At 35.7% G+C, this 12,871-nt stretch overlaps 2 protein-coding genes across 3 annotated transcripts in view; both read right to left on the reverse strand.

Moving 5' to 3' along the window:
• The window catches only part of LOC107669423 (nicotinate phosphoribosyltransferase-like), a 12,699-nt gene extending 11,601 nt beyond the window's left edge, over positions 1–1,098 (reverse strand). The window contains exon 1 of one of the 2 annotated variants that reach the window (XM_016461632.1): positions 716–1,098. In XM_016461632.1, coding sequence (XP_016317118.1) covers positions 716–965 — 250 coding nt within the window. In that variant the 5' untranslated portion in view covers positions 966–1,098. The remainder of the gene's footprint in view (positions 1–715) is intronic. The other variant, XM_016461631.1, reaches the window with a different exon arrangement.
• A 6,513-nt stretch (positions 1,099–7,611) lies between these two features.
• On the reverse strand, positions 7,612–10,728 carry cunh8orf82 (chromosome unknown C8orf82 homolog). The gene is made up of 3 exons (XM_016461640.1): positions 10,365–10,728; positions 10,236–10,284; positions 7,612–8,184 (listed from the first exon to the last, which is right to left on the reverse strand). The coding sequence occupies exons 1-3, from the start codon at positions 10,497–10,499 to the stop codon at positions 7,718–7,720; spliced, it is 651 nt and encodes a 216-aa protein (XP_016317126.1). The 5' UTR covers positions 10,500–10,728; the 3' UTR covers positions 7,612–7,717.
• Between the last annotated feature and the right edge of the window lie 2,143 nt (positions 10,729–12,871).

A 12,871-nucleotide genomic window follows, 5' to 3' on the forward strand; every position in this document is an offset into this window, starting at 1 on the left:
CGGGGAGCATTTGGGGGTTCGGTGCCTTGCTCAAGGGCACCTCAGTCATGGTATTGAAGGTGGAAGAGAGTGCTGTACATTCACTCCCCCCACCTACAATACCTGCTGGACCTGAGACTCGAACTCACAACCCTTGGGTTATGAGTCCGACTCTCTAACCATTAGGCCACGACTTCCCCCGTCACGCTAGGGGGAATACTAGGTTTTGAGATGAAAAAAGAAAAGAAAAAGAAAAACTGCTTGGGTCCCTATAAACTCACTTGGATTAGATTAAGTGGTGCATGCCCAAAAAGTCTACTTGATCAGATCACAAGGTTTTGAGACAGCTGTCAAAAGCTGTCTACATAGACAGCATACTAGGTTTTGAGATGCATGCCCAAAAGATCTGTCGGGCACTAGGTTTCGGGCCCAAAAAATGGTTTCTACCTAGGCAGCATTCTAAGTATTGAGCTGCATTAGACGAATAGATAATAGACAATTAGACAGAAAAAAGCTGTTTAGGTAGTCAGTTCACTTAGTTTTAAGACACCAAATACCAAATGCCGTCTAGTTAGGTAGCATACTAGGGTTTAAAGCATATGCCCAAAACAAATGCTACATGGGGCCTCACTAAGTTTTTAGACACATGCCCAAAAGTGCTGTGTGCAGCATACTAGGATTTGAGATCCGTACTAAAGTTATGTCACAAGTATGCAGTACACACACACACACTCACCGTCATCTGAGAAAGCGAATTTCTGCAGGAACAGCAAACAGTCGCTGAGACCCGCAATGAGCGAAAAGCCTCCGCCGAACGGGTTATCGCGGAAAAACAGTTCGAACACGGCCGGCTCGTTGTGTTTGCCCGCGCGCCAGTACGTGCACGCCATGGTGAACTGGTACAGATCCGTGAGTAACGGCGGAACCCGGTTGAGCACGGAGCGCTCGAGCGCCGCACGCGCTTCTCTTCTCTCACATGTCGCCATTTTCCAGTTCAGTTCATCAGGTTGATGTTGTTCCCTGTTAAGTTTCCTTCAGTATCTTCCATGCTCACGTGTAACCGTGTGACCCTTTACACAGTTACATGACTCGTGCTAGTATGCAGTCTCCGCCCTACTACTCTCATGCGTTCTTCAGTCACTGCTGTGTTTGTAAACTGGTAAGAGGTTTAACACTCTGACTATATGACCATGCTCATCATATCAAGACATTAACAGCTCCCCAAACTGTAAATCATTAAAGGTCCCATATTGTCAAAACTGAAATTTCCTGGCTTTTTTCACGATAACTGAGGTCTAGGGGCTATTTAACTACCATATCATTTCAAAACAGTCAGTCCACAGTAAAATGCACACAGCCTGCATAAAGTAGCTGTGATTTTTCACGAACCATTGTGACTTCCGTGAAAAGTTGACGTCAGAACTACACAGTCACCGCCTTCAGTCCGAGCACCGCCCACCGTCCCACTCTCCTTTAGCCAAACCCCCAGACAACATCACGTCCATGCCATTGCTGAGCAACAACAACAACACGGACACATTTCGAAAAGGTTAACTTTAACCACAAAACCAGATCGGCCGACCTGTAACGTTACACTCTCACTCAAAGGATGGACGATCTGACAGGATTGTTACTATGAGGTGATCACATCTAACGTGTAAAGTAAAGACAAACTCACCGTGTCTATCGAGTCATGATGAAGATGTATATACATTTCAATTTCAGCAGGCAACTATTTTTACAGCTACATTATTGTTCCAGCCACAATTAATCACAACAATGTATATACAATTACAAATTATTATATATAAATGGTCAGTTTGTTGTTTTACACACATGCACACAGACATTATATCATACACGACATAGTCGTGAGATGCAAGAAACATAGACATATGGCAAGAAATCTGTAGACGCGCCCATAACAACAAAAGACAATACTTTATTAAACCTTTTCTGATAATCAGTGTGTGCTGCAAACGCGAGCATTTTTGACGATCGTTTCTGTCCAGTCCGCTCGTTTTATCGCGTTTAACCACAGCTGTCGTCGGTTTTTTGTCTGGCAGTGGCAGCAGATATGCGATCAAATTTCTAATTTGAGGCTGTATTACGTAGATTCTGGCACCCATCATCACAACAAGATGATATTTTAAGCTCCTTATAACCACTAGATGCACGTATGGCTGCTTAATAAATATAGCCTACATATATTTAGCTCTAGTCTAGTTGCTGTAAAGAGTTATACCGGTCATAATAGCTTATTTATTGACTTATTTTATGTTTTGCATTTTATATTTAGACATTATCAAACACTCAATGTTTATAAGTTTTAAATGTTGAATTTAAAAAGATTAATTATACATATCCCAGTATTATTTTATGACATTTATGTAAGAAGACAATATAAGTTAATGTTAAAAAAGGCCAGCAAATATGGAATTTAACCCAATAAAAAATTTTTAAATAACGTTTAAAAAAACACAAGGCAACCAACTGCATTCAGGGAAACGCTTTCTTGTATTCCTTTAATGGGCAGTTACCTACAGGGAGAGAAAGATTGCAGAAAGACTAAAAACTTAAAAATATGAAAACTGCTGTAATTTCCTCAACTTATACCGCAAATATATATTCTTAAGGACATCAAAACCTAAAATAAAACTCCAGAAAGGTGTAAAATATGTGACCTTTAAGCTTTATTTGCACGCCAGGAATTGGTACATTGCCAGATTAATTAATAAACATACGTACATTTTTACTGTAACGGCCAAATGTTTGGCTACTTTGGCTCAACTAGCCGTTTTGAACTTTCCATCCCAGATAGCACACGCACGTCTGTGAGATGTCTGTTAAAGATCTCTTCATCTGGAAAGCATCTGCTGTGTACAAACATCTGATAGACGTCTTTAAGATTTCAGTTTTACATTCATTCTAAATCATAAACATCTTAAAGACATCCTCTAAACGTCTATTTGACATCTGATAGGAAACGTCCTATAGAAATATTTCAGATGAGCAATAGACGTCAAATAGACGTCTCCGTGATGTACGTGTGCTATCAGGGATATTTTATAACACGAAGTCCCAATATTGGTTAAATGAAGCCACTAGGTAAAGAAATATGGGGATGGGAAAAAATGAGAAAAATATATTCCCTGACAGCACACGTACATCACGTCTATTTGACGTCTGCATTTATATCTGCAAGACGTAGTTTTAGAGTGTTTGCTCGTCTACAATCCGTCTATAGGACGTTTCCTATCAGATGTCAAATAGACGTTTAGAAGATGTCTTTAAGATGTTTATGATTTAGAATGCATGTAAAACTGAAATCTTAAAAACGTCTATCAGATGTTTGTACACAGCAGATGCTTTCCAGATGAAGCGACCTTTAACAGACATCTCGCAGACGTACATGTAGGCCTATTATTTGGGTTTCAATGTGTTTGATGTGTTTGCCATTTACCCAAGAAAGCATAGCCCGCAAAACCTTGTGTTCTCTGAGTCTGGCAAATGTATCAAATGTATTCGAGAAACTTTGCATTCACTCACAATTCACAAAAACTACAGAGTTTTCGTTCTTTCGCAAAATGATTGCGTTCCACAGATACTTCACTCGCAAAAGCATTGAAATATAGTTTTATCTTCCCATATTTCTATCACAAAAGTATTGCAAGCGGAGGCAAAATTTCTCGAGGGAACAAAAAAACATTGAAATATATATTTTTTGCTAGTTTTTCCCAAAATATAATATGTAAAATAATCTCCTTTTTTTTCCCATCACATTGAAACATAATTTTTGCTAATTTTCCCCAAAATATAATATATAAAATAATCTCGTTTTTTTTTTCCATCACCTAAAATATTTACTTGAAGACCCCTGAGAGTTTAAGTAAATATTTCAATAATTTGACAAAACATTTACATATTCACGTTCTGTCGATTAATGGTCACCTGACATGCAGGTAAACAAATAATCATCTTTTTAAAGTAAGGGTTTTATTTAGATTTAGATTTTTTATGATTTAATTAATTACAAGCTTTTCATTAAACCTCCTGCAGTTTCCTCAAGAACTGTAAAACATGATATGACCAATAAGTTATGATAACATGTGTTTTAACATTACATTAACTCATCAAAATAAGCCATTTTCAACTTTATTTTATAAGTTGTACACGGTTCGACTCATTTTTTTAAAGCCAGTTTAATGTAATTTAAGTTGAAATGACTTAAACAGTTGATTGTACTTAAAAATTTAAGGCAGCATCTTTTTACAGTGTAGTTTTGGAAACCCTGTTTTATAATAAAAGTAAAGCCATCAAAACAATAAAATAACACACATTCAAACGCTCGTGTGACGCAAATGAAAACTCTTACATTTGAGCTTTTTTTTCTTTCTTCCTTCCTTTGTTTATTTATTATTATTATTTTGTCTAAACGCATCCCGGGATTATTTTTAAGCACTATTAAAGGAGGAATATGTCTGTTTGACAATTCATGAGGCTTTTCCTTCTCCATCCACTACAATAAAACACACCTGCGCTATAGGAGCTTGTGTGTGTTTGATTTAAAATCTTAATAGTTTAGTGGTGTTTCTGTGTTGATTTAGTTTTTATTACTTATTATACTTATTTGAAGAGAGCGGACATTCTGCTAAACATCAGTTTATTCTCTACAGAAGTAATATGGATTCTGGAAGAAACCAGGGTGAGTCTCCGTGATGTACGTGTGCTATCAGGGATATTTTATAACACGAAGTCCCAATATTGGTTAAATGAAGCCACTAGGTAAAGAAATATGGGGATGGGAAAAAATGAGAAAAATATATTCCCTGACAGCACACGTACATCACGTCTATTTGACGTCTGCATTTATATCTGCAAGACGTAGTTTTAGAGTGTTTGCTCGTCTACAATCCGTCTATAGGACGTTTCCTATCAGATGTCAAATAGACGTTTAGAAGATGTCTTTAAGATGTTTATGATTTAAAACTGACATCTTAAAGACGTCTATCAGATGTTTGTACACAGCAGATGTTTTTCAGATGAAGCGATCTTTAACAGACATCTTGCAGATGTAGGTGTGCTATATGGGAACCGATTGGGAATCCCGCGTAAGGACGAACGATTTTCACAGGCAGATTTCGTAACGGTTCAAGTTGGTCCCGCAAATTCGCTGCATCACACAACAGAAAGCTGCTTGGTTTGAAAGTGAAAGTTTTTGTTATTTTTGTCATCCTGGTCTCCATCCACGTTCATTTATATGTAAAAGAGCAGCATTAACATTCTCTATCCATAACAATAATGTGGGCTTGGCCATTTACAACTTGAATGTGCGAGACTTCTGGTTTCATCCTTCCAGTTATCTATAGGCGTATAAAACAGGGCTGTTCGTAGCTCCAACGGTTGTAACATCAACTTGGGCTTACGATGCTTATGCTGCTTGATATTGCAAACTGATATTTCTTATCATATTATTTTAACGTATTGTCTTAATTATAAGCACACTGGTTTGTTGCACAAATAGTTTTACAGTTAACTACCTATGCCTATAGTGGCTAATGAATCAGAAGTCTCACACATGGACAGAAAATGGCATACTTAAGGTGGATAACATCTTTTGTGTTGCACAGAGGAAAGTAAGTCATATGGGTTTGGAATAACATGAAGGAGAGTAAAATGATGCCGTAATTTTCATTTTTGGCTGAAATATTCCTTTAAGATTTCCTCATCTTTTACACTCTAGTGTTTTATTTCTTCCCGATCTCATTCTCTCTCCATAACTGGCAAGCCATCAGTAACCTACATACACCCCGGGCATCAATACTGCATAGTATATCTCACACATACACATAAAGAGTTAGGCCTATATGGGTTTATATGGAACATAATATGCAATCAAATATGGAAATCTTTGAATTAATTGCTGAGTTTGGGTCATTATTAAGATTTCTAGATTATTGGGATGCTTTCTCAGGATAAACATCTGAGAATCAGGTTGCTCCTTTTGTCTCCAAAATTCTCATTTTGCTCTCCATTTAATCTCTAATGCAGTCCAGGAGAGACTGTTGAGATATTAAAGATCTCATTTCTGATTTTTCTCTCCTAGAAGTGTGCTGTTGATCAAAAGGGGTAAAAAACGATTCACCTCCTCGGGTTTCATCTAGAAACTAATCACATACTCGTCTTTCCCAGCTCCTCCCTTCCGCTCGTTCTGTGTAATAGAGACTCAATCTTCAATGCTTTCCAGATGAAGCGACCTTTAACAGACATCTCGCAGACGTACATGTAGGCCTATTATTTGGGTTTCAATGTGTTTGCGTTCTCTCGCATTTACCCAAGAAAGCATAGCCCGCAAAACCTTGTGTTCTCTGAGTCTGGCAAATGTATTGCGTTCCACCGAGAAACTTTGCATTCACTCACAATTCACAAAAACTACAGAGTTTTCGTTCTTTCGCAAAATGATTGCGTTCCACAGATACTTCACTCGCAAAAGCATTGAAATATAGTTTTATCTTCCCATATTTCTATCACAAAAGTATTGCAAGCGGAGGCAAAATTTCTCGAGGGAACAAAAAAACATTGAAATATATATTTTTTGCTAGTTTTTCCCAAAATATAATATGTAAAATAATCTCGTTTTTTTCCCATCACATTGAAACATAATTTTTGCTAATTTTCCCCAAAATATAATATATAAAATAATCTCGTTTTTTTTTTCCATCACCTAAAATATTTACTTGAAGACCCCTGAGAGTTTAAGTAAATATTTCAATAATTTGACAAAACATTTACATATTCACGTTCTGTCGATTAATGGTCACCTGACATGCAGGTAAACAAATAATCATCTTTTTAAAGTAAGGGTTTTATTTAGATTTAGATTTTTTATGATTTAATTAATTACAAGCTTTTCATTAAACCTCCTGCAGTTTCCTCAAGAACTGTAAAACATGATATGACCAATAAGTTATGATAACATGTGTTTTAACATTACATTAACTCATCAAAATAAGCCATTTTCAACTTTATTTTATAAGTTGTACACGGTTCGACTCATTTTTTTAAAGCCAGTTTAATGTAATTTAAGTTGAAATGACTTAAACAGTTGATTGTACTTAAAAATTTAAGGCAGCATCTTTTTACAGTGTAGTTTTGGAAACCCTGTTTTATAATAAAAGTAAAGCCATCAAAACAATAAAATAACACACATTCAAACGCTCGTGTGACGCAAATGAAAACTCTTACATTTGAGCTTTTTTTTCTTTCTTCCTTCCTTTGTTTATTTATTATTATTATTTTGTCTAAACGCATCCCGGGATTATTTTTAAGCACTATTAAAGGAGGAATATGTCTGTTTGACAATTCATGAGGCTTTTCCTTCTCCATCCACTACAATAAAACACACCTGCGCTATAGGAGCTTGTGTGTGTTTGATTTAAAATCTTAATAGTTTAGTGGTGTTTCTGTGTTGATTTAGTTTTTATTACTTATTATACTTATTTGAAGAGAGCGGACATTCTGCTAAACATCAGTTTATTCTCTACAGAAGTAATATGGATTCTGGAAGAAACCAGGGTGAGTATATTATTTTTTAAAAGATATCATATCCATAATCAGAGCCATAAGACCCAATATATACATTTATTTCAGCAGAATGTTCAGAATATACATTATACATAAATATACATTAATTTCAGCAAGATTTTAATAATCACAATGTATTAGTAGGTTGAGTGAATCATTGCAGCTTCACACATTCATCTGTTTGAACAGGAAATTGTTTTGCCAGCTCATTGGTTAGAGTGTGTGGATGCCCCGCCCATATGAAATGAGTGGGCTGTCCCATGCTCTCCTGACCCGTGGCGTACTCAAAGTGAGTGCTCAGCTCAATGGCCAGCGCTGACCGCACCAACCCCACGCCTCCCCCCCGCTCCGGTCCGGGATGGTACACTCTACCGCTGACCGGGTGCATGAAGAGAGATTCTGGGCGGAACGGAACGGTCAGTTTGGCTCCGCCTCCACAGTATGACAGACGCTCCTCATGCCCCGCCTCCAATAACAGGTGCGTGAACACAACGGGACGATCTTCACAGCGCAGGAAGTTGCGCTCGCGTCCGCAGAGCGAGAGGAAGGGGAAGTCCTGTTCATATCGGCCGCTCTGGTTGACCTTCAGACGGTTGAAGAAGAACACTAAGAAGTGCTGGTCTAACAAGAGAAAAAAACAATAACAATAAGCAAGTGGCTTTTGAGTTTTTTTTTTAATATTGTAATGGTGCCAGTTAATCTTAGAGCTGGTCGATTTGGTTCAAACTCTTTAGTCTTTAATAATGCCTAATACCATTTAGCACGCCTATAGTGAGAAAATGAATGGGAAAAATCCACAATTAAGTGCATTTCAAACATTATGTAAATAATGGCGGTTTCTAAACTTTTTTTTTTGTCAACCAAACCCTTCAGATGTAAAATATGTACTTAAAGCTGGGTTATTGCAGTTTACTAAAACTAAAACTACAATTAAAACAATAAAAAAAAAAACACTTTTAAAATAAACATGAGCTGAAATAAAATAAAATATAAAGTTTATATAAAAGTTTTTAAAGTTTATAAAGTTAATCAGCCAGCTGATGTACTAAAATAAATAAAACTGAAATAAAAAATGTATAATATATATGTGTATGTATAAAAGACAAAAACACCGTAAAATTACTACAACTTTAAGACAGACGCTCCTCATGCCCCGCCTCCAATAACAGGTTCGTGAACACAACGGGACGATCTTCACAGCGCAGGAAGTTGCGCTCGCGTCCGCAGAGCGAGAGGAAGGGGAAGTCCTGTTCATATCGGCCGCTCTGGTTGACCTTCAGACGGTTGAAGAAGAACACTAAGAAGTGCTGGTCTAATAGAGAGAGAAAGCAAGAGGCTTTTGAGTTTTTGGAGTTATAAAATACCATTCATTTCTGACATGTTGCATTTCATCTCAGAGCTGTTAGGTTTGGTTCAAACTCTTTTATTTAATCATTTTTTTTGCAATGCCTAGTGAGAAAATGTATAGGGAAAATCCACATTTTAGTGCATTTCATACATAATGGGGGTTCCTAAACTTTCTTTTTTTTTTTTTTTATCAGCCGAACCTTTTTAGGTGTAACATATGAAGCAGGGTTATTATATTTAACTAAACCTAAAATTGAAACTAAAATTAAAATCATTAAAAAAATCACTTTCATTACTTTAAATAAAATATATATAAAAAAAACTTTTTTTAACCTAGTCGTAATTTAGTTTAACTTAATGTACTAAAATAACTGAACTTAAATAGAAATTAATTACAAACTATTGACTACAATTAAAATGAAAAATCTAAAAATAAAAAACGTATTCAAAATTATAATAAAACTATAGTAGCATAATACCAGAGCTATTAAAATATAACTGACTTTAAGTCTCCCTAAGATTTTAAGTTAATACTTCAATAATTTAACAACACATTTGCATATTTACAGTTCTCATATTATTAATAATACTAATAATTCCATGATTAGTATTATTAGTTTTAACTCTATAAAAAATCAACGCAGGAATATTAGTACTGATACAAAAATATAATATTTGTTAATATAATAATGATTAAAAAAATTCTTTACAACGCAATTTATAATTAGGGCTGTCAAATCAATTAATCGTGTATATATAAATACACACATACATGCATATATTTAAGAAATATTTACATATATTCATATTTCTATATGATTTATATTATGTATAAATATAAATATATATGACATATATTTCTTAAATATACACAGGTATGTGTGTGTATTTATATATACAATATATTACAATATTATTTTCAAACATTCAAATTCCTGTGCTTTTATTTTGGCGAATTACTGGAGAAATGCTGTAAACATCTGTTAACAAAAAATGTTGGAAATCATGCACATTTTTTTTATTTTTATTTAGAATAAATTTCAAATCATTTATTTATTTAAAAAAATTTTTTATTATAAATGAATTGTTTTTATTTATTTTATTTTTAATTATTAGCGTTTCATCTCACATTCCCCCATTTTTGAAACCTTGCCATGGGTTATGAATATGGCAATCATACTGTACTCTGTGTAAGAACTAAAGAGGTTTATATTAGTGTAATAGAGACCACATGACGTATGCATATTCCATAAAAACATTACACAACATAGTATTGGATATGTGCATTATGCATGTGTGCAGGTGTTTCAAAACCCCAGAAATACCTTTGAAACAGGTGACAAAGTTCTTCGCCTTGGTGTCATCCAGAAACAGCTTGACAAGAGAGAAATAAATCATGAATATGGGAATGACACAAAGTAAACAACATTATAGCCATCTTCTCAGTGATGTACCTGTCCTTGATGGTCGATATAGTAGAAATACTCTCTGATCCTCGCCTCTGGACTCTGTCCTTGTGTGTATGAGGACACATCCCTGCTCAAAAACCTCCTCCATTCACTGCTGAACAGCCTGTTAGCAAACCTCATAGCGGCTTCATTTACTGCAAATCTGCTCGGATCCAGCAATGTTTATATTTTGTAGAGATCCGGAGGAAACAAAACGCCAGGCGCATCAGTTCCGCTTTACTGAGCTCAAAAACGCCGTGATTCTACAGCGTACACAGAGTAAAACATGTCATTGTTAGGGTTTTATTGGTGTATTTTGATTATGAGCTCTGTTAAACACTGTAAAATGTATATTTTGTTGGAAAGGAAGTCACATTATCATAATAGCAGCAGTGGCGCATTTGGTTGTGCTTGAAGTGAACACTAGATGGCGCTGTATTGTATTTAAATACGCAAGGCGAGATTAATTCATGCACGATGGGAATGTGATTTACATTGGCGTAATAAACAAATAAAAAAGAAAGACATTAATTAAACGAAATTATAAACAGAAAAATCAATATTTAATAAAAAATGCATTAGTGGAAATAGTTTGCAAACATCTACCACAATCCTTTTCATCAACCTTTCAGATCTTATGTTTGCCAATTGTCCTAATTCAACAAGAGATGAATGCATAGCTTTTAAAAGATGGCCTAACTTTGTACACCCAGCCTCCCTCAATGCTGAGCGTAGGCTAATAGAATTTAAAGAACTTACACAAAGGAATTCATTGTAAAATAGTGGCTCTTCAAAGATCCACATACCAGGTAGAACACCAGAATCTCTGGATACTTTCAAAATTTGCCATGCCTGCAAAACTGAATCATAAAAAGATGTTAGACCTGTGACTTGAACCTCTTCAAGTTTCAGCAAAAAAAATTGCTTACTATAACCCAACCTCCCTACCGTCTGTAAAAGCAATTTTGCAGTTTCATGCCATCTCAATCCATTTCCATACAAAAATCTTTGTGCCGTTTTTAGTCTAAAAGCCACTATTCGTGAAGATAAATCAACAAGCCCCTGACCTCCCTCACAAAGTGGGAGATATAGAGCAGCAGCTCTAATCCAATGATACCCTGACCAAAAAAAGTCCAGAATTATCTTCTGCACACTTGTAATCAAAGCCTTTGGTGGATTTAAAACCATAATTTTATGCCAAAGCATAGAAGCAACCAAATTATTGATTACTAAAACACGTCCTCTATACGACATCTGAGGAAGCAACCATCTCCATTTAGAAATTTTTGCACATACTTTCTCCATCACCCCCTCCCAATTCTTTTCTTGGAATTGTTGTGTTCCAAGAAAAACACCCAAAATTTGTATCCCATTGCTTCCCCACTTCAAACCACCAGGTAAACAAGGTATATTTTCCTCTCTCCACTGTCCCACTTTTAAAGCCTCACTTTTATCCCAATTAACCTTTGATGAAGAAGCCTTCTCATAGCACTTCAAAGCCTTTACAATTGTATGTATATCCTTTTCATTTTTAACAAAAATGTTAATATCATCTGCATAAGCAGATACAACTAAAGGTGAATCAGTTATACAGCCTGGTAAACTAAAGCCAGTCAAATGCTTTCTTAAAAAATATAAAAGAGGTTCAACAGATAATGAATACAGCTGTCCAGAAATAGGGCAGCCTTGCCTTATTCCCCTTTTTACTGGTATTGGTCGACTAAGGCCCCCTCCCACCTTGACCATACAAGAAGCATTATTATAAAGAAGAGTCACCCATGCTATAAACTTTTCTCCAAAACCAAAAGCTTTGAAAACAGAAAACTGAAAATTATGATCTATTCGATCGAAGGCTTTCTATCTCCATTTAGAAATTTTTGCACATACTTTCTCCATTACCCCCTCCCAATTCTTTTCTTGGAAATGTTGTGTTCCAAGAAAAACACCCAAAATTTTTATCCCATTGCTTCCCCACTTCAAACCACCAGGTAAACAAGGTATATTTTCCTCTCTCCACTGTCCCACTTTTAAAGCCTCACTTTTATCCCAATTAACCTTTGATGAAGAAGCCTTCTCATAGCACTTCAAAGCCTTTACAATTGTATGTATATCCTTTTCATTTTTAACAAAAATGTTAATATCATCTGCATAAGCAGATACAACTAAAGGTGAATCAGTTATACAGCCTGGTAAACTAAAGCCAGTCAAATGCTTTCTTAAAAAATATAAAAGAGGTTCAACAGATAATGAATACAGCTGTCCAGAAATAGGGCAGCCATGCCTTATTCCCCTTTTTACTGGTATTGGTCGACTAAGGCCCCATCCCACCTTGACCATACAAGAAGCATTATTATAAAGAAGAGTCACCCATGCTATAAACTTTTCTCCAAAACCAAAAGCTTTGAAAACAGAAAACAGAAAATTATGATCTATTCGATCAAAGGCTTTCTCTTGATCTAGGGATAAAATTCCAACACTTTGATTATACACATTACACACATCCATCACATCTC

The sequence above is a fragment of the Sinocyclocheilus anshuiensis genome, unplaced genomic scaffold, assembly GCF_001515605.1.
Source record: "Sinocyclocheilus anshuiensis isolate Anshui unplaced genomic scaffold, SAMN03320099.WGS_v1.1 scaffold96, whole genome shotgun sequence".
Lineage (NCBI taxonomy): Eukaryota > Metazoa > Chordata > Actinopteri > Cypriniformes > Cyprinidae > Sinocyclocheilus > Sinocyclocheilus anshuiensis.

Bases quoted from the DNA above. Each gene is read 5' to 3' on its own strand.
- cunh8orf82 (XM_016461640.1), bottom strand. From the start codon at position 10,499: ATGAGGTTTGCTAACAGGCTGTTCAGCAGTGAATGGAGGAGGTTTTTG. The intron at 10,285-10,364 runs GTACATCACTGA...TCTCTTGTCAAG, and splicing joins ATATCGACCATCAAGGACAG to CTGTTTCTGGATGACACCAA. The intron at 8,185-10,235 runs GTATTTCTGGGG...TTCTCTTGTTAG, and splicing joins CTTTGTCACCTGTTTCAAAG to ACCAGCACTTCTTAGTGTTC.